The following is a 22,457-nucleotide window of genomic DNA, read 5'->3' as shown; positions in this document are numbered from 1 at the left end:
GAGAGGGGGGAGGGATACTTCTACATGTAGGGGCAAGAGAGAGAGAGAGGGGGGAGAGAGAGGGGGGAGGGATACTTCGACCTGTAGGGGGGAGAGAGGGGGGAGGGATGCTTCGACCTGTAGGGGGGAGAGGGAGGAAGGTAGAGGTGGAGAGACGCTTCAACCTGTGGGGGGGGGGGGGGGGAGAGAGAGGGGAGAGACACTCCAACACATCGATAAAATCAGGTCCCACCTCTACTTTATTGAGAAGTGTTTAGTGATTGCTTTTTTGATTTTTCGCGGTGCTGTCATATTAGTAATTCACGGTTATGTTGCCTTTTGTTGTTGATTGGCCTGAGTGACTCTTGCTTTTAATGTTTACAGTATATAACTGCTCTTCTATATCTGGTCTGTGAATCATGACGATGCTATTTCATAAATGAAAAATGTGTTTGTGATCAAACTCGGAATGACTCCCAAATGCCACGAATGTTTGTGGTTTCAGCACTACTTGATGTGTAACCGTTTGGCCGCCTTTTGGTGGTCTTGGTAGGACAATGCAATTTAAATGAATAACTGCTTTTACAAATAATGTCCGCTAGAGGGCGACCTACAGACACAAATCTATGAGGGTAAAAAATATATATTTTTTAGCTTTATAACCTCTACCTTGTATTTTTATATGCTTTTGATATTGGTATTCCTGAAAATTAAAACAATTTCCCAGCATGGCTCGTAGTAGGTTTGTTTCCGCACTAATACACGAATCTTCCCTTTACACAAATAATTCTATAATAAATATACTTATGAAACAGACAATTATCAATACTATTTTTACAGTATAACGGAGACGTGCCTGGCGGACCACAATAGAGCTCTCTTCTCCTCCGTTCAATGTGTCCGGAGTCACGCCGACGCGCAGTGCGTGACAGCAGCTGGACGGCTGGCTGCGCAGGGCGCACAGTGAGCCGCCAGGGAGCGAAGGGAGGAAGGCCGTCAGAGAGTTGGTGCGAACATCATCGACTTGAGAAACTACACCAAAAAAAAAAAAAACATTCGGCCGGGCTTCATCACCGAACCTCCGCGGACGGACATGCGTCGCACTGCCCGATCCTTGGATTTTACGCGGAACCGCGCGATCGACTGCTACCGCGAAGATGAGTGAATTCGGAGTAAAGGACGGCGGAGAAAGTGTGCTTTCCGTGGAAGCGAACGGGTCGTGTGCCACAACATAACTCGGAGCGCACCGAGGCCAGCGGCAGCCTGTAGCAGCAGCAGCAGTTAGCAGGCTAATCCAACTTAGCCCTGCTAACGTTACAGGTGTCGGCCTGTAGCCGTACTTGGCGTATTTCTGCGTAGTGGCGATACGTCTACACGCCAGCGGGTAAACTATAGTGTGTCCGTGTGTTGTGTGACATGACATTGAAGTGAAGGGAACGTCTGCGCGTCGTCCGCTAGCCCACTAACGTCGTCCGCTAGCGCCACAGCAGCGCACACATCACATTTAGCAACATTGTTATTGGCTAACGAGCTAGCTCCCCTACGCTAGCATCCGCCGCGTCGCTGTGTTTACAGCGGCGGGGCTAGCCGCTCCGGCTAGCGGGACACAGGCTCTACATGCATGTGCGTGTACATATGTAGCCGTCGTTCTCTTGCCAGTCGACCCCATTCGACGTGTTCGGATTCAGCGACACGGTGGTTTTCCGTGCCAGCGAGCTGGTTGACTTTCCCTCGCCGTGCCTGGACGCACCCACCCACAAGGAGTCTCACCCGGGGCCGATGCTGACAGCCCACCCAGGACCACGGCCACAGCCATGCAGCCTCAACACATATATGACTTCTCGAGTGACGAGAACAGTCACAAATGGAGAGGCCTCTTTGTGCAAGCGTTGCGAAAGGTAATGTTTCATCCACCACCACCATCCCCCCGACGATCGGTCGATAATAATGTGGAGCTGGGGCAAGGGGGGACCCTGTCAACACTGTAAACAGGTCTTCAGGACATCATGGTGATATGGATAGTGCGGAGGGGGGTTAAACACACTTATAGAGAGGTGTTGTATTACTGTGTTGTGTATTGTGTAACAGTTGTACTCCAGACATCCAGGCATCACCTCAAGCACCCAGACATTATGATGACCGCCGCACACATCTATAGCCCGGAGTGACAGGAGCCGCTTCTCCGGGACATTGTGTTGTCTTTTTATCGCCTGGTTTCTCTTGTCAGTCGTCCGCCCGGTTTCCGTTTTAATTGTTTTCCTCCTTTTTATTTTGAGGAAGTACGTAGATTTTGCGTACGCTTCTACAACGACTATCCCGTGGTTCAAACGTGTTTGATAGACAGAAAGTTTAAGAGTTCAGCCCTTTCTTAACGCACAAAAACACGCACGGCTATGCGGTGAGTTCCCACCGAGGAACCTGTTGAACTGTGACAGGGGTGATGTGTTTGGGGTAGGGTACACAGAGTTCGTTGTCGCGGTGACGAAATGGATAACTGTACCGAAACCGTACATATGGAAAAGTGGATGCCGCATTGGCAGCTCCTATGTTGGCGTCCCGACGCTGCCATATTGAGGCGGTGAGGGCCCCCCTCTAAACAAACTTATGTAAGAAGTGATTTGCAGACGTTCACTCAGACCACCCAAGCTCATTATCAACCGTTTTCAGTCAGATATTCACCAGATCTTTTACATCGAAAAAACAATACACTTCCTTATACATTTGACTCTTTCAAACTCTCATGCCGACAATTAGAATGTGTACACACATATGTAACCATGTTTCAAATTTAAGGTGACATGATTGTCTTCGTCTGGAACTAAATGGCATTCAGACAGAAGTGCCCCCAAAAGGCCGACCTCCTTAAGATGGCTTCGTCCAATCACTGCCATTGAGGCACCTCCATTTTTTTTGTATTGGACCCAAACCCCTTCTTGGCTTTCACATTCAGTAGAAAGCAGATGAGAATTACTGCGGCTCAAATAGTTCCTTATCCTACTCCTTCCCCTCCGGTCTTTCGATATGAATGTGATTTCATCACGCAGTGTGACATCCAACCTCAGCTTACCTCACCACCACAGGGTGTTCCCCTTCAACACGTTGGTTTCTCCTGTTGGACCACCGCACTTCTTCAAAAATGTGTACGCACTCACACACACTCTCACTCACTCACCCAGTAAATCCTATTCCTCCTCATGCTGGCGTTATTAGACGACAGACAACAAGGCATGCATGCTCTTTCCCCTTTAAGAACTGGTTGTCAGGGGGGGGGGGGGGTCATACTCCCTAAGTGTTTGGCTGGGAACCACCACCGCCGCTGTATATTTGTCTCCGTCTGTAGCCAGTCTGGGAAGACTTGAAAGGCTCCCGAGAGCTTTTATAGGTCTGTGTGTTCAGGGAGGTCAGGCCTGAGCGAGCGGGATGTTCATGTCGCGGCTGGCGTCTGTTGAACGGCCACTGTGGCGGCCGTTCACACAAGCCTTGGCTCCGTGCTCGTTGGAGGAGGTCTCCCAGCCCAGAGTGGCCTGTGTGCAGTGTTTGCCGAGAGCATACACCGACGCTATGTCTGTTCCGACGCATGGAGCTCGCTGGGTCTTTTCTCATTGGTCTTTGGAAGCGTGTTCCTCCACCAGTACGTGTGCAGACAGAGTGCCTCTGCCCCCTCTGAGTGTGTGCACACACGCAAGCATGTTAAAGGTGCCTCGTCCACTACTTCTGGAAAGTTACATAACATCTGAATGTATAAAAAACGTGGGTTTGGGATGAATACTAAGGCTGTATCTATTTTGTAAACCAGTGGCAGTACTGGTGACAGATACAAGATTCCCCCCCCTGGTTGTCAGACAGAGCTACTAGCCAGTAGCCACCCTGGGGCTAGCTGTGTGGTTAAGGTGGAATCAGTCTTCTGCGTCGGACGTCCTCGTCACGGTGAACGAGGCCCTCTGCGCCCCGACAGTTCGCTGTGTTTCTGGGGAGAGGGGCACAGAAGCCGGTGTAGAGTGGCCTGTAATAAACGCTCTGTAAACAACAACAACAACAACAACAGAGGAGGAGGACGTCAGGGTATGGGATTGATGCGCGAGTGGCAGAGCTGTGCCGTCGTTGACGAGGATGACGAGGAGGACGACGATGAGTCGGTGAAACCGAGGCAGCAGCTGGTGGGTCGTGGCGGAGCGCTCCCATTGTCTCAACTTGTTTCACAAGACGCCCCGGGGGGAAAACCTTTCTCTGATTGACGCAAGAGACTTTTGTTATGGTTTTGACTGACTGTGACTTGCTGTTTTTCACTGCTCCCCTCTCACTCCCAGCCTCTCTGTCTGTCTCTCTCTCTGTCTGTCTCTCTCTCTCTCTGTCTGTCTCTCTCTCTGTCTGTCTGTCTGTCTCTCTCTCTGTCTCTCTCCCTCTCTCTCTCTCTCTGTCTCTCTCTGACTCTCTCCATGTCTCTGTCTCTGTCTCTGTCTCTCTCACTTTCTCACAAGGCCTACGTCTGAAGCCTTGCTGGCAGTTGGCGGGTTTCGCTCGCGTTACTTAACTCCACACGCTTCGTGTGTCAGACTTGACATCGTAGTTTTCCACTTCTCCAATATCTTTATTGTGTCTTTTTATAGGGGTCCCTGCCGGTCTTAACATGGGCAATATAAACACTTATGTACACACACACACACACACACACACACACACACACACACACACACACACACACACACTCGCACTCTCTCTTTGCGGGAGAGGGGCTGGAAGCTCATGGCCGCGCAGCCTGTGTGTCCCTGCCATCCCCGGCATTGTGTTTAAGACTAGGACAGAGTGCCACATCACTGTTTAATAATAACTTGTACAGATTCTTACTGGTTTGTCGCTTGAAACCACTGTCTCGGGGCTAATAAGGCCAGGGGTATGCAAGCTATATAACTCTGAGCTAGCCAGGGCTTTGATCTTTTGCGTCTCTTAGCCAGCAAGAGCTATGCGCTAATATGGTTCAGTGCTAGCTAGTGCTATGAACTAATGCTGTGAGCAATATAGTTCTGTGTTACTACGGCTGTAAAGAAGCCTATTCTGAGCTAGCATAGGCATCGTAGTTTTAGTCCACGGGTGATGTCATCACTATTATTGGCCTGGCTCATGCGTTTCTGTTTGGTTTTATGTCTGTGGCTTGATACTTGGACATGTTTAATCTAAATAATAGAGTTGTGTAAGTTATTGCTTGGTGTAATAGAAAAGTCATCATGGTAACTCAATTATTGCATAACGTCCAGGAATCATAATAGCCATTTATTAATATGTACAGTCATAAAACTTTCTGCTTATGCCTTATGGAAATATTGTGTCTAATTATTTGGGGGATTGTGGTTCTGTTTCAGGTCATGGGATACTTTAGTTGGTCTTGACTGCTTGTCAGACAAAGCGAGCCAATAGAAAGACAACCCTTCATGCCCTAGTGACTCTTAATGGACCTTTTCCTTATTTATGAGGTTTTATAGACTAAATAATCCGTTCATCCGAAAAACAAACGATTGATTAATCGGCAAATCAGCGCTTTGGGCTTTAAGAGTAGATGTAGAGAAGACACTTTGCTACTGACGTGAGAAAGCCAGAGAAAGCCAGATCTTGAATATTGTTATGTCATTAGTACTACTATGAAACAGTACAACAACAGAAAGGCAGCTTCCAGAGTCTCCGTTGAAAGACCTCAAACCGGTAAGGCTATATAGAAGAGGCCTCATTATCACTGTAATCTCAGTCGATTACATACGAGGTGACGAGAGACGCCAGATTAATCATCGCCATCTACTCCATGGGCGTTGAGGAATGCTCAATCATAAGGTCTTGATTGTGCCGACATTAGGGACTCTCAGAAGAGCGTCGTTAGTATTTGTGCATTTTCTCCTCTGGATCGAGAGAGATATAAAAAGATAGAAATAGAGATGCATCGCATTTTGTAATACCTATCGATATTGAAATATTGTCGAGTTGTACGAACCCCGGTTGTGTTGACACATCGCCAAGCTATGTTGATATACATAGTGTGTTCAGCTAGCTTGATATTTAACCTTTTGATTGATTGATGATTGACGATCGATGATTGATTTGGTAATGGCTGATTGGGCAGCGTAATCTTCCTCATTGTTTGCGTTCCACCCGTCGAACCGCTCAACCGTCCTGGAGACAAAGCAGGACTTCACAGCTGGACCCCAGATTAGGGCTCCTCCCAGCCCCCTGACCCTCCCCTCTGTCCAAGTCAAGGACAAGTGTTTGGGAGCCAACACTGGTCCTTTACTGGGACTGAGAAGCATGGTTGACCCAGGCAGAAGGTCACTGTGTCAGGCTGGCCTGATGGGGATATTTCTGACCAACTCAGTGACATTCAGGGGATCTTTATACTGGGATGTGAGTGTGTGAGTGTGGTTAAGGCTGGGTTCTGTTTTGAAATGTGTCCTTTGTGCACATGTGGTGTGTGTGTGTATGGGGGGGGGGGGGGGGTGTACTAGTGCATGTGAGTGTATGTGTGTGTCTTTGTCTCTTTGTGGGTGGGCATGTGCGCATGCTGGTCGTGTGCGCAGGTCTTTTGCTCTCTGGGTGACGTACGTTGTGTGTGTGTATGTGTGTGTGTGTGTGTGTGTGTGTTGTTTGAGTTGACCTCTGCCCTCTGCTTCCCCAGACAGTCTGGTTGTAATGGCCGATGATGTCATACTATGAATCACAGTCGGTGACACATGCTTGGGTTTGATAACACCCCCCCCCCCCCCCCCCCCCACACACACACACACCCCACCCCACACGCACACACTATACATGCATGCATGCACACTAGGGATGAGCAAAATGATTCTTTTCCGGGAACTAGTTCTTTCAGTTCAGTTCACTATAACGATTCGTTTATTTGATTCGTTCTTTTTGATTCGTTCGTTACGTCAGATTACATCTTAAAAAAAATTAAAAATAAAAAAACTTTTTTTTATAATTTTTTTTTTTTAATATGTCGTGGGTCCGGATAGGACCGTCAAATCCGCAGTCCGCCGTTTGGAGATGCCTGCTATATAGTATGTCGAACGTCCCACCAATATTTATACCACTTGCTTACTCTCTATATTTCATTCATGGTTTTACATTTATAATTTTATTTTACTTTACATTTAATTCTTCATTGTTCAGGCATTACAGAACTTGCATGGTCATAAATAAAAAATACGAACTGCAGTTTAATTTCTTTGTTTGTTCTTAAATTGACGTAGAATGGAGCAAAGACTCCTGGGATTGGGAAATGTGTTTATCCAATAAACAGATGGAGGTCAAGTCTATTTTCGAAAAAATGTAGGGGGATATATGAGTCGAATGGTATGACCCAAGATACGTCAGAGAGAGAAAGCGCGCATATTCGACGGTACCGCCTTGTCATTGGTTTACCCAGGTGCCATTCCAACACCATTGTTACCTCTCATTGGCTGAATCTTTGAGGAAGTTGTAGACTCAATCAATATGAGTCGCGGGGAGACGGAGCTCTGTTCGTTTGTATATTTTGTGACCATATGTTTGGTTGATGTTAAAAAAAAAAGAATCAAAGAACCAGTTCTTCTTGTTTTGGGGAACCAGTTCTTGTCGTTCACGTTCGGGATTCGTTCTTTGTAACGAATCAGTCGCGACCGACACATCCCTAATGCACACAAGTGCACACTACCTGCAACCTGACCCTGGCGAATCTCCATGCCACACAGACAGAAGAGTAATCAATTAAATTACACACACACACACACACACACACACACACACACACACACACACACACACACACCGAGCAGCAGAACCCGGTGACTGAACCGGTTCTCTTGGTGTTCTGAGGCGGCGGTTCACCCTCATCTCCTGAGGCCTTTCCTTTGTTGCATCTGGCTCTCTCTCCTTGCTTCCTCACTGTTCATGCTGTACAGCAATATCAGAACTAGCCGTGGGAGAGTGCGTCGGCTACAGGCCTACGCACCAATTTGATTACAGTGGCTAGCTTTCATCGTTCAATTATATTGTTAACTGTCTTTTTTTTTTATTGCAGCAGTATTATTCAAAAGAAGAATACAATCAGAAACACAACAAAGATTATTGTGGGCACATCATGAATGCTAATCCAATCAGAGTTGACCAGGCTTAGCTGTGAAATGCTATCAAAAGCTCTTTGGTTCTGCTAAAGCAGCCATGATATACCACCAACCTAATCTGGATTATGACAGGATTATGTACTGTAGATTAGGAGGCCGCAGACCGGTCACACAGTGCGGAGGGTATTTCAGCCCGGGGCCATTCTGGTTCTAGCGGCGTGTCCTACCCATGCTAAACACACACATGCACGTACGCACACGCACGCACGCACGCGCGCGCGCGCGGGTAGTATTCGCTTCTGTATTCAGGATGCAGTACTGGTGATGGTTGTATAACTAGTAGTAGGCAGGCAGGTGAACTAGTAGGAGCGGGCATGGAAGTGTTGTGACATGAAGGTGTAATAATCTTAGTGCTCAGTACAGTAGTAGTCTCCATACAGACCACGTGTTCCACACATTAAACATGGCGGAGCCTGCAGAGACACGTTGACACACGTACCATTAATGGATGCTTTAAGTGCTATAGCACCATAGCCTGTCTGTCTGTGAACTAGCTGCACACAGTGCATGCCACTCAATGCAGTATGGCCATTCATGAAGCAGACATGATTTGCATGATGTGATACGATCAACCTTTCACCTGGTGGTTCGTCCTGATTCATCACTGTGATACGGCTTTTATTCTAGACATATTGGGTTTCCAATTTGTGTGTGTGTGTGTACGCCTTTGTGTGTGTGTACACGCCTTTTGTGTGTGTGTACACGTGAGCGTGCGTGTGTGTGTGTTGGCTCCCCGGGACTCCCTGTGCACCAGACCTGCTCCTTAATGGAGCCGTGCGTCGAACCCGAGCCGCTCAGACGTGGCGTCCAGGGATCCACCTGACGCCCGGCTCGTCTTACACACGATCAAGACGCATCTGGGCCACCGTTCAGCGTAGCAGCCCTCTGGGAGCCACCTCTGGCTTCACGGCCCGGAGGTCATGCTCTGTTCCAGAGACAGGTGACACTGGGACAGGGGACACCTGGGACATTTGGGACAGGGGACACCTGTGGGACAGGTGACACTTTGTACATTTGGGACAGGTGACACCTTTTGACCTTTGGGACAGGGGACAGGTGAAGCCTGGGACATCTGGAGCGTCAACTCTGGGGACAGGGGACGCTCGCCCGGGACTGGGCGTGCCAACACCTGTCCCAGAGACGGGTGACATTTGGGGCAGGGGATGCTCTTAGACAGAAACTCCGGACTCAAACCACACCATCCACCGATAGAGAACCAAACCGGTTGCTTTCCGTACAGACGGTGTGTACCGTGTAACACTGTATTCGTTGTCGTCTTCTGGTGTTGTAGAAATGATGACGCTGATCTACTCTGTGTAGATACACCAAACCATCTAACAGTTTAGTGTTGTGGGGGAGTTAGTTTGTCTCCGAGCCAAGCTGGAATGGGTTCGATCCACGAAGTTCGTAGACTTCCTGTAGACTTCCTTGAGCATGAAAACCATACCCCTTACTTGGTCCTTGAACAAAATCACTCTGGAATAATGCGACTCCTAAATGGCTCATCAGTAATGTACTGATCAACTCTTTATGTGGTCATGTTGAACCCTAATTTGTGCTGCTGCTATTAAAATGCTCCCCGTCACCTCAGTTGACCCCCTATATGCAACACTGGATAGCTGGTCAGGAAGTCCTAGTGCCAAAGAGGAAGTGATGATGCACTTTTTCCTCCACGTCTACTAGGGCTTTGACTTTTGCCCAAAAATCATATTCGAAGTTTGCTTGTTTATTAATATTAATATTGGAATATATTCAAATATTTATTAACAATATTTTGACCATTAAATGCCTTCAGTAAGACCAGTTTGTCTTCCGCGTTGCTATGGTTACCGGTGTTGCACGTTCCAACGGTTTATTAGGTTTCTAATAATTCGCTGTCTCAATACTTCATTCACTGCCTCTTCCGTGGTCATTACAATATTATGAATAGACTGCGTCGGGTTCTCCGACGTCTCTCCTTCTTGGCCTGCCAATAACAGGTTCAAATATTAAGGGCTGCCTAATATTCGTTAGAATTTTGATTTATCTTTTGATATTCTAATTATATTCGAATAACGAAGTTTGGAGTCAAAGCCCTAATGTCCTATCAGGGAGAGACTTACTTCTACTATTACTGTTGTTATAGTTTCTGTTATCTGGTCTCCGTCTACTGTACTTATGATCTTCTGATTCAAAGGCGCAGTACCAGTCTGTCATTGGACAGAAAGTGATATGTAGTATCAGTACGTCCAATCAGACGGCAGGCATGTGTGATCGGTATGACCTGCGTTACCGAAGCTCGTACCTTATCACTTTTTCCAATTGCCTTATCACAGGAGAGGGAATTCACTGTAAATGACTCGTGTCCTAAACCTCCACCACTTTCTCATGGTGGCGTTAAGAACACAAGGCCTGTCCTCTCTATCCTTACAGCCTGATGTCCCCCAAACCAAAACTAAATGGGCATGTTTGGAAGGAGAAAACGATGCTTTGATCACTGCAGTGAAAGCAGAACCTCTCAAACGTGTCCCCCATTTCACTGCTGCCTTTCAAACTGTAATCTTATTGTAATCGGTCAGAACTTTAAAGATGGCCCCCTCATCTCAGTGAGGAGGACTGCACACCGCAGTGAATACTGGGATCTGTCCAAGTCGCTGCGTCCGACCGCATTCAACAGCTTATACCAACTTCCATTTAGAAAGGTACATCAGGGGCGGTCAGTTTGTTACCCAACCTGACAGCAGGCATGTGGGGCCATGGGAAGTGGCAGACTTCGGTGCTGAAATATATACAAATATGTATTTATTTTTTATTAAAACTGTTTTGAAGAGTAGAGGACGCTCCTTGTGTAATGATTCATTACCACGGGCAGGCCACCCCAAAACGCTACTTCACCAAGGCGTTGATACCACAGGGCACATGTGGCCTGGGGATGGGTCAAATCATGATGCACATCAATGCTAGAAGTCGGGGTGGCAAGAAGCTTCTGACCTAGAAGACTGGGGTCACGGGGCCCAAGAACAGTTTGGAATGGGAAGAGACCAATTCCCCTCCGTCACTCCCCCACGCCCCTCTGTAAAGGATCTCCTCGGCTACGAGGCAGTGTTGTGGTCCGCTAGCTCCCGGTAGCTTCAGCATTAGCATCAGGCTGTGCGTCCGTCAGCCGCTGGGATCGGGTTGCAGCGACGCTGTAAATATAGCTTACTATCACAAGAGGACGGGCCTGGCTTCTCCTCAGCCCTCAATTTAGACCCCCCCCCCCCCCCCCACCGCCATCCCAACACCTTTCAGAATCGTAATTTGATGAAGGACTTTTGACGTTTTAATTAGGTCTGCGACGCGTATAATGTCACTTTTTTCCATGGAAATACAGTTGGAAAATGTACTACACCACAAACCCGTCCAATATCATGGTGGTATAATATGATTGTCTTAATACAGACATTAGTCACAGAGACGGCGCATAATAATATGATTCTCCACACTGTATCGAGACCAAGAAGAAATACTTAGTAATTTGCACGAAACCCAAATTTCTAGGGTTTTCCCATCCTACTTCGGTTAGAACGTACATAGAAGTGTGTGTGTGTGTAGTGACTCACTCTACAGATCAGTTGGTGTTCCTGTCCCTGACAGAGAGAGCTAGCCAGTTAGCGCCCCGGAGGGCCGCATGGGTTCGGGCGGTCGAGGTAGGCGGTGAGCACGCTGGACGAGCTGCAGGAAAGCCCCTTGGTTTCTGTCGGCGGTGACTCACCCCCCCCCCCCCCCCGCTGTCAGGAGGAATGTTGTCCGCGCCGGGCCCCCTCGGGCCACCGGCCCCGGGACACACTTCTGCTTTGATATCTATTATTGTGTGTGTGTGTGTGTGTGTGTGTGTGTGTGTGTGTGTGTGTGTGTGTGTGTGTGTGTGTGTGTGTGTGTGTGTGTGTGTGTGTGTGTGTGTGTGTGTGTGTGTGTGTGTGTGTGTGTGTGTGTTCCACATCACAACTGTAACCATCACCGTTGGCCCTTCGAGAGTTGCCATCTCCTTCTTGGTTGTCTGTAGAAAAGAAAACTACTTTTTTGGATGAAGTCTTCTCCATTGCAAACACACTTAGCCATGTTTCATAAAGCTTTCTGGGTTGTAACTGTTTTAACTCATTCCATATAAACCATAAGGTGTGTGTGTGTGTGTGTGTGTTTGAGCACGTGTTCTGCACATCCTGTCCGTCAGTGCGGTGAAACTCTTCGGTCAGAGCATAAGAATGCTCTGCGCGCTGCCGCGACCTTTCAACTGCCGCGCTCGCATTCCGTGCGCCGGGGGCAACGCTCTGTCACCGCCGGCAACGCGCGCCGTCACTGTACGCCAGGGTAATTCCATCACCCGCGTGTGTGAACAGCGGCGCTTTTGTGTAGTGTGTGTGTGTGTGTGCATGTGAGAGAGGCAGGGAAAGTGGTATGTGTCAGTGTGTGTGTGTGTGTGTGGTAGGGAAAGAGTGTGTAATAGAGAGAGTATGTGTGTGGTGATGAGGGATGGACATTGAGAGAGAGAGAGAGAGAGAGAGCGAGCATCTCCTCTCTGCCTCCCTCCACCAGCATTCGGTTGCACCAGCAGAACGTAAAGCCGATCGTAAGTTCGGGTGTAAAGTCCGCCGTAACCCTACGCTCGACGTAGCTAGTGTCAAACTAAAGGTGTTCTAAATTTTGGTTGCACCACCATAACTTAAGTTGTAACGTTACTGGTAGTGCGTAATTTGTACTAGTGTCGCTTTTAATGACGTTTAGATAATTTCAAGCCAATCATTGACAGGTAACAATGTAAACAGGAAATACCGGCAAACTTCCACCTTATCCGAGTGAAGACGCGTTAGCACCCAAATGAGAGGGCAAACAAAACAGTTTCAGTCATTTATTCTCTAAAATTTTCTTGGACGGTATAGGCGTGAGGTTAAGCTATTTGATGGCGGATTTTATTATAAATAAATAAATATTATATTCCACCCGGCAAAACCGAAATCGCAACATCATCATAATAAAGAAATGGATCGATACGGTCACGGACAATCCGTTCCCGGCGCAAACCGCGTTGAAACTCCTCTTCCCATTGCTCAAAACGAATAGCCATCTTTACCCTGCCTTAGTGTTGAAATCTTTTTACGTTTTTTTTCTTTTAACGGTTCTTTATCGTTAGTATGGAACTTACACCAGCTAGAGGGGAGGTGTAAAAGATAAGTTATAACTTAGTGTTACGTTGAAACTATCTGCTTGGTGCAACTGCTATTTTTTTTAGTAGAGTGTAAAGTCGAACGTTTGGGTGATTTACGTTCAACGTAGCCTAAGTGGGACCTTACGTTCTGCTGGTGCAACCAGCTGCAGATCTTTCTCCTCCTCCCAGTCTTATAATAGTATCCGAACTGACTGCATTCCACGCAGAAGGCACAGCCCTGATGACGGCCGATACGAGGAGGAGGAGGAGGAGGAGGAGGAGGAGGAGGAGGAGGAGGAGGAGGAGGAGGAGGAGGAGGAGGAGGCGTGGTACTTGTGTTTCCACTCGTGAGCCTTGCCAAAGACCATGCCTCCTGTCTCGAACCCGGGCGACGCCTCCCTGCGGGGGCTGTGTGGCCGACAGTAGAACCACCGCTGCTTGACGCATGACGTCACTCTGTCGTCGTGGTGTTTGACGTTCGGTTGCTTGAGAGGTGTCTGTTCACCGGAGGCAGGGCCGTCGTTCGTGTCGTTTAAATGGCTTTTGTTTGTCGTCGTTGTTTTTAATTGAACCGATCCAGTGACTGCTTCAGTTTGACAGAGTAGAGCTTTTGTCTGCGCCGTCCACTGATCTGGAATCATGGAAGTACGTGTAGTCGTCGGCTGTCGTTGGACTCTTTGGGAACGACTGAGGGCCGTATCTGTAGGGGGGGGAAGCAGTCACCACATCGTAATACTGCAATATACGTTTTTTTTATGCTACCGTTGAACCTCTGAGCACCCATATGGCGACACCTTTGCACCCTCGGCCATCGGCAGTACGAAGTTAACCTCCACATCCAAGTGTGTTGAAGAACATCTTCTTGGTCTCAAACCTTTCAAAATGTGCGTCTGGCTCTGGCAGCGGTAAAGGCCTCAGAGTGGATATTAAACCATGAAGCAGTCTCCCGTGGAGGAATGTGGTGGGATCCAGGGGGATTTGACTGGCAGCGATGGGAGGGCCGACTGATGCCTACTGATGCCTCATTCTCACAGTAGATCATACCCCAACCCTGTGTGCCTATTGGTTGGATGAGTATGGTACACCCGCCCCCAAGGCTTTGGTGACCCAATCACAACACACCTTAAAAACCAAAGGATTCTTTCTTGTTATTTCTCCCATGGTAAATTACGTGATTTCTTATTCGTCCCAGATGGGAAATGTGGCATCAGCCGTACCAGACCGTGATACAAATCTTTTACTGCTGGACCATTTATGTATTTTTTCATGCAGGCTGTCAGACTGTTGTGCTGCAGCTTCATCTATATACAGAGAGTGGATGAAGTTTTGATTATTTTATACTCTTTATTTTAAACTTTTGTATAATATGTACAAAGAAACGACAACAATGTTGTTGTTTTTTTGACATTGTAGTTAAGTAGGCGGGCGTGTGTTGTTTAGGCGGCCGCCTAAGCTATGAAGTGCTGTAGGAGACCCTGTAGTGACGCGGTCCTGTCTCTCTCCCCCACAGGGGCAGATGCACCCTAGTGACCCTGTCCTGTCTCCCCTCTCTCCCCCCCCCCCCCCCCCCCCCCCAAGGGGCAGATGCACCCTAGTGACCCTGTCCTGTCTCCCCTCTCTCCCCCCCCCCCCCCCCCCCCCCCCAAGGGGCAGATGCAGCCTAGTGGTCCTTCCTGTCTCTCCCCCCAGGTGTAGATGTACCCTAATGACCCCTCCCGCCCCACCCCACCCCCAGGTGTAGATGTACCCTAACGAATCTGTTCCACTCCCCCAGGTGCAGATGCAGGTCCACCCGACGCTGGATGCCAAGGAGGACGCGCTGCAGCACATCGAGGAGCTGATCCTGCAGCTGCTCAACATGCTCTGCGTGGCCCAGCCGCGCTCCGTACAGGACGTGGAGGTGAGCACTTCATGCCTGCTTCCTGGTGGGTCGTCGTGGTGCTCTGCTGGCCGCGGCGGGCGGGGCGGAGTGCGTTTGGTTGAGGGGGCGAATCGTTGGACAGAACAGATCGTTCGGGGACCACCTCGGAGAACGAATCCTAAGCCTCGAGTCACGCCGGTTTGGTTCCGTGTTTGGTCGGTCTTTAGTTTTCGTGGACCAACGTCGTGGATTTATCTACAACACCTCTTCCAGTCTGAAGTTGTTTTGCCTGGTCACGGTCGTCTGTGATTCGTTTAACTCGCTCATTGTTGTCATCGTTAACCTAGCAATTGTGAGTGCTTAGCACTTACAAGTTTATATGAAACGTTTTTACTGTACTGACAGCGATGTATTTTAAAAGTTCTCTTGTGCCTCCCCTCTCCTCCTCCAGGAGCGCGTGCAGAAGACCTTCCCCCACCCCATCGATAAGTGGGCCATTGCCGACGCCCAGTCGGCCATCGAGAAGCGGAAGAGGAGGAACCCCTTGCTCCTCCCCGTGGACAAGATCCACCCTCTATTGAAGGTAGTGACCCCCGCCGCCATTTTGAACTTCTCTGTCATCCATGAGATACCTTCAGCGTCCAATCAGAGGCGATGTGATGACTGTGCTTAGGGAGAGTTCTGAGTAAGCTCCTCCTACTGAGAGGTCGGCCAAAAATCATCAAGACGATTTTGGTCTTTATTGAAATCACGATTATTCAAACAAATATTTTTGAGTTTGAAAAATTTTATGAATTAATTAAATATACAAAAATATATATATAACGTTGATTAAATTTGCTTGGAGATCATTTGACTCAAAAATCTAAATCACGATCAAAATGGGATTAATTGCACAGCCGTAGCACAGATGCGGCCTTGAATGGATGCATGAAATACGAGGGATGAGATCAGTAAAGAAATTAAGACAAAGACAGATCAACATCTTCTACTGCGTGCGTCTAAAAAACAAATCGTGGCTGTCACCTGATCCCATGTTTCTTCCTCCTCCTCCTCCTCCTCTCTGTCTCCCCAGGAGGTCCTAGGCTACAAGGTCGACTACCACGTGTCTCTGTACATCGTGGCCGTGCTGGAGTACATCTCGGCAGACATACTGAAGCTGGCCGGGAACTACGTCGGCAACATCCGGCACTACGAGATCAGCCAGCAGGACATCAAGGTGTCCATGTGTGCAGACAAGGTGGGTGGTTGCACACTCGCTTGTTCGCAACTTAAGTCCCCTCTGGCGCACTTTTTGTATGTTGTGGGTCCTGGCACTTGATGTACGCACTTATCGTTTGTTGTACGGCCTTTCACTTAATATTAGTTCTTAGCATTGTTTAGCATCTTATCCTAGCTATCTTTGTTTTGTATGGGGAATGGGTTAACCTAACAAATGTTAGTGCTTGGCACCTGATTCTATCAACATCCTTACTGTACCGACGGCGATATATAGTTTTTTCTGTTGTCGCTTTGGATAAAAGTGTCTTCTAAATGTAAATGCAAAGTCCTTTGCGTGTTTATTACTTTGGTGAATAAGTGCAGATCTGGGACGTTTATTTTCTGGTGTGTACATTCAGCGTCATTTTGATAATTTTGTACAGTAAAGGGCATGGCTTTGAAATCTCTGGATATTTTAAAACTTTTGGAACACGGGTGATGATGGGCGGCATGTGGCTCAGGAGGTAGAGCGGGTTGACTGGTAACCGGAAGGTTGCTAGTTCGATACCCGGCTTCTCTTCACCGAGTGTCTAGGTGTCCTTGAGCAAGACACCCCACCCTTACTGCTCTGCGTGGCTGACGCCGCCATCGGCGTGTTAATGTGTGCATGAATGGGTGAACGATAGGCAACATTGTGAAGCACTTTGAGCGGTCACTTGCTATAGAATCAGCTGTATCAACGCAGTCCATTAACTAGTGCTGCACAATTTGGGGAAAAGCCATATTGCGATTATTGCGATTGCAATATAATAAACAAATGGTTATCAAGGGAAATGCACACAGATTGCCGATAATTTTAAAATGTTTATTTCTCAACCCGAACATGCAAACTTGAACTAGCATAAAAAATACAAAAACCAAAAAAATGTGTACAGTACCGTCTTCAAAATACAATATTTTTTACAAAATTAAATGAATAATAAAAATATATATTTTTCAAAATATATATATATTTTTTCTGCAGTGCAGAAATTTTGTGAGGTTTTCTGAATATTACAACTAGATAAAATAAACGGAATAAACAAGAAAATAAAATGTTCTTTTTTTTTTTGCACTTTTCTTTTGTACATTTTATCGCAGCCTTTGGCGGTTACACAATCGCAAAGGCTGATACGGCGATTGCGCTTCGATCAATCGTGCAGCAGCACTACCGCTAACCATTGATGTTCTCCGCGGGCCAGGTGCTGATGGACATGTTCGACCAGGAGGAGGACATCGGCCTGGTGTCCCAGTGCACCGAGGAGCCCTCCTCCTCGGGCGAGGTGACCTACGACGACCTGGTGCGGCTGGAGATAGCTGAGGAGCGGCAGTACCTCCGAGAGCTGGACCTCATCATCAAGGTGTTCCGCAACCACTTCCTGTCCAACAACAAGATCTTCACGCCGCAGGTGAGCGCCGGACGAGACTGGACCTTTTTAGAGCTGTTCTGTTCCCATTGGCTCACCGGGTAGAGTTCGTACCCCTTAGGCTCCGCCCTGATCGAAGACACCCGGGTTGGATTCTTTGCTGCATGTCCTCCCCTGTATCTACTAGGGGTTTGCACGTGTACACGTGTCACCGGTTAGTAAATCATAATCCGTAAACGAAAACTGGGAAAAAAATAAGAATAATCACCGCGCCATTCGTTTCAATGGGAATTGCGACGGTCTATACTTTCAACATAAAGTGTGTATATTTATAATTTGAAATTCGTCCCAGCCTTTATACCACAGATACTCTAGGGTCTATAGCATATAACCGCGTTGTCTGATTACAGTTGAATTCATTTTTCACAATTTACCAGCTCTCGTTTTGAAGTATAGGGTTAGTAACTGTTTCCATTCTTTTGTAAGCGTTCGCACCCCTACTATCTACCATACCATCCTGTCTATCTCACCCTATAACAGAAAGGGAAAAAAAGGCCTTATGTGGTCACCGCGTTGCAGTAGGCTGCAATAGGCCACAGGAGATTACAGCGTGAGCCTGTTTCGTTATGTCACATTGAATAAGGAACTGGGGCAATTACCACCTGACAGCAAACCCAGATATGATAAAGAAACAAACCAGTTCTCTTAACGGCTCCCCATGGCCGCTGACAAGTCCATTCAAAGCTAAAGCCACTCTTAAGAACGTTCAGAGATTAGACTTGACTCTCTGATCTCCCTCGCTAGGCTGCAGCCTAGCCTGCTACGCTCGCTGTGCCAACAGACGCCACACAGACGCCTCTGAGGCGTCTGTGTGGCGTCAAAATGTTGCTCAATGGCAAAATGTCGTTAATGATGATTTTCTTTTGCCAGTGTGTATATAGGCTGTCATAGCAGGATTCAGTCAATGCTCATGTTGAGTGCAGAGGACTCCGCTGCACTGGAAAAAAATAAAATGTTAGCACACTGTGAACACCGACCGATGCTTGGATTGTTAAACTGCCTCAGTTACCTCCTGACCATTAAGTAAATACACAAAGTGTGTGCATTAAAGAGCATTGCAGGGGGCTGGGAAAGGCCTTTGCGACTAAGTACAACCAGAGCGAACATGTTAGGTGGCTCCCCCCAGTAGGGGGGGGGGGGGGGGAGCGAGGGGCGAGTTTTGGAATGAAAGGAACGGTTTATGAGCCTCTGTGGTTTGGTGCATATTTCGGGGTTGGGTAATTCTGCTGCAGCCCTTTGGGTGCGCGGCTGCTCCTGGGAAACGCTGAACACGTAATTAGGTTGAGACGGGGACCGGGAATCCGCAGCCCCCCCGCCGGCCAAAATAACCTGACTTATGTCTGGTGCAGCGCGGCCCGGTGCCCGCACGACTTCAGGGGGCTCGAGATGTCAAGGGAGCCCGCCGTTACCGTCAAATAATGACAGGAACTGCCGCTCATACCGCAGCACAGCCAATAATCATCGGGGTGGATGTCAGGGAGGGGGGGGGGGGGGGGGGGCAGTGCCTACTTTGTCGTGGCTGTGACTGATTCCCCTCAAGCCCAGAGACAGCCGGAAAATCTTGACTGTTTTTTGTAAGTCATCCAGAGAATGATTTGCTGAGTCTGCATGTTTCGCCCCCCCCCCCCCCCCCCCCACACACACACACTCGGTCACGCCCTTGTTCGACATTCAACTCCACACACGCAGTCACACACCTCTTACCTGCGCAGTAGGCAAACAGTGCTAAGCTAACGGGCTAAAACACACACAGCTCTTAGCTGCGCAGTAGGCAAACAGTGCTAAGCTAACGGGCTAAAACATACACAGCTCTTACCTGCACAGTAGGCAAACAGAGTGCTAAGCTAACGGGCTAAAACACAGACACCGCTTACCTGCACAGTAGGCAAACAGATTGCTAAGCTAATGCGGTAGAATACAAATGGGTTATGTTGCTTTGGCAACGCCGCCCTGTTGGTCAACACCACCCGAAGCAACCGGCCCTGTGTATGTAGTATGTATGTAACGGGTAAAGCAGGGCCTTGATACGGCCAGGGTTAGCGGTTTGATGGACCAGTGGGAATCAAGGAACCTCAGCAATAGAGGATGGGCCACGGAGCCGCCGTGATTGATTAACTTCCAATGAAGATGAATGAAGGTGGCTCACCGGGAGGGGCGCGTACCATTAAGGCTCGGTCCTGTTCGCAGCCACCTGGGTTCTGGTCCTTTGCTGCATGTCCTCCCCTCTATCTCCCCTTACCTTCCCCTCTATCTCTCATACCTACCTCTCTATCTCACTCTTTAATGGAGCATTAAAAATGGCAAAAGTAAAATCTTAAAAAGAAATATACAAAAAAAAAAAAAAAAGGAGAGGATTGAAGAACGTCTGTAGCCCCCTGTCTACCGATGTCCCAACGTGGTCGTTTTTTGTGCGCGTGCAGGACGTGGAGGTGATCTTCAGCAACATCCTGGACATCCACGAGCTGACGGTGAAGCTGCTGGGCCTGATCGAGGATGCGGTGGAGATGACGGCCGACGGCAGTCCTCACCCCCTCGTGGGCAGCTGCTTCGAGGACCTGGCCGAGGTACGTCCGGACGCCGCCGCCGCCGCCGACGCTGAAGCTAGCGCCGCTAGCAGGCTCGCGGCGTCGACTGAAAGCTCAGTCATGGTTCCACGTCGACGCAACGCAATGACACGCGCAGACGCTTCGACGCGGTCGTGAACCCGTTTTGGTTCAGCGGCGGGTTTTAGTGAGCGGACCAATCACTGCCCATGGTGCCGCGTCGCCTCGACGGCAAGGTTACAATTTTGCAACCGCTACAGAGGCTTGGCTTTACAGGGCTGTGTTGGCTTGCTATTATTGTGGGCCTGCTAGCAGTTTCGCTGAAATAACATTCGGCTGCCAAGAACAATACTCGCTGATCTGTCATCGAGGCGATGGTATTAACTAATCAGCGACTGACGATTTTTTGCGGTACAATGAACACGCCTGGTAGCATACCAGAAGGTACACTATTATTAACCTGTTTTGTTGTTTATATTATACCACCAGGTGCGAGTGTGATTAAGAAGCAGATTTCCAAAACGGCTTGTAACGGCCAATCACATAATATGTGATAATATATGGTGTAATATGTCGCCTTTAACCGTCTTCCGCTCATCTGCCATTATCTATTTACCTTTCTCTACAATTTACGTTTCGGTGTGGCCGTCTTTATTCAGCGAAGCCTCTTCAGAGGTGTGCTGCCTGATCCGGCCCCCTGGGTAGCAGGAAGTGCCTCTGACGTGTGTGTGTGTGTGTGTGTGTGTGTGCGTGTAGGAGCAGGCCTTTGATCCCTACGAGACCCTCTCCCAGGACATCCTGAACAAGAATTTCCACGAGCACTTCAACAGCCTGATGTCCCGTCCCACCGTGGGACTCTACTTCCAGGTACGACCCCCCACCCCCTGTTATTTAGAAGGCCTGGGGACCTTCTAAATAAATGACCTTTCCCTGACCTCGTGCGGAGTCGCGGGAGGCTCAAAGCGTCCGCTGGCGACTCCAGAACGTCCAGAGCGTCTCGCCGTGGTGAGAGGAGCTGGAGCCGGCAAAAACAAAAACCCGAACACGGCCCGGCAGAACAAACCCCCTTTGTTGGGTGTTAAGAGCCGACCCCGGGGGGTAAAACCCGCAGCCTGGCCCGTCTGTTCCCCGGCGCTCGTTTGAAGTGAACCTCGGCGGCGGTGACAGGAATGCGCCGTGCTTCCGAGGGGGGGACCGGTCCCGACACGTCCGCCTCCCACCGCTCCGGGCTCCGAACAAGGCTCCGCTCCGCACCGGCCGCTCCGTGTTTTACTTTGACATTCCTCACAGGAACGCCATTGAATTCCCCCCAGCGGGAGCGCTCCTGCTCAGAGGTGTTTGTTTGTCACTGTGGCCGCTCGTGGGTATTTATAGCGGTCCGGCGTTTTGGTTTATTAAAGTATTCAGGCCACTTCAGTGAGTCATGTCTTTCGGTCGGTTGGAAGCTAAGCTTGTTGTGTAATTCGTCTAATTTTAGTAGTAGTGGTGGTGGTGGTGGTGGTGAAATGAGCCATGTTTGGTTGGTTGGAGGGGGAGTGACAGCGGCTACCTGTAAACCGGAGCTGTGATGTAACCATTCTCTGGAAGGCTTTTCATCCATCTCTCCATGTTCGCATTTCATCTGTCCTGGCCCTCTTCCTTATGCTGAATATTCTCTCTGTGTCTTTTCTCCGTCTGTCTCTGTCTCGCTGTCTCTGTCTCTCTCGCTGTCTCTGTCTTTATCTGTCTCTGTCTTTTATCTTTCTGTCTCTTTCTCTCGGTCTGTCTCTTTCTGACTCACCTACACCCTCTGAATTTATTTATTTAGTCTCTCCCTCATTCCATTTCACTCTCAACTATCGCTCCATCTTGTTTACTTTCCTCCTTGTGTGTGTGTCTGTGTGTTTGTGTGTGTGTGTGAGAGAATACCATAAGGCTTTAAAAATAGAACTACAGCCACATCGCCTTTATGTTCCTTTAGGGGGAGTGTGTGAGTGTGTGTGTGTGTGTGTGTGCGCACATTCCTCTGTTTATGTGTGTACTTAGAACCTAAACTATCGTCTGAGCCAAGACCCGGACTGAGTGGACTCCATGTTGGATCAGTGTGTGCACTGACAGACAGCC

The 22,457-nt window shown here is 48.6% G+C and overlaps 1 protein-coding gene across 1 annotated transcript in view; it reads left to right on the top strand.

Moving 5' to 3' along the window:
* The first annotated feature begins 897 nt into the window (after positions 1 to 897).
* sos2 (son of sevenless homolog 2 (Drosophila)) overlaps positions 898 to 22,457 on the top strand; it is a 40,823-nt gene continuing 19,263 nt past the window's right edge. The window contains exons 1-7 of the mRNA XM_056590793.1: positions 898 to 1,877; positions 15,059 to 15,184; positions 15,597 to 15,728; positions 16,221 to 16,385; positions 17,587 to 17,793; positions 20,232 to 20,375; positions 21,111 to 21,221. Coding sequence (XP_056446768.1) covers positions 1,794 to 1,877; positions 15,059 to 15,184; positions 15,597 to 15,728; positions 16,221 to 16,385; positions 17,587 to 17,793; positions 20,232 to 20,375; positions 21,111 to 21,221 — 969 coding nt within the window. The 5' untranslated portion in view covers positions 898 to 1,793. The remainder of the gene's footprint in view (positions 1,878 to 15,058; positions 15,185 to 15,596; positions 15,729 to 16,220; positions 16,386 to 17,586; positions 17,794 to 20,231; positions 20,376 to 21,110; positions 21,222 to 22,457) is intronic.

This window comes from Gadus chalcogrammus, chromosome 5 (genome assembly GCF_026213295.1).
Source record: "Gadus chalcogrammus isolate NIFS_2021 chromosome 5, NIFS_Gcha_1.0, whole genome shotgun sequence".
Classification (NCBI taxonomy): domain Eukaryota; kingdom Metazoa; phylum Chordata; class Actinopteri; order Gadiformes; family Gadidae; genus Gadus; species Gadus chalcogrammus.
This window is presented reverse-complemented; position numbering and strand designations above follow the sequence as displayed.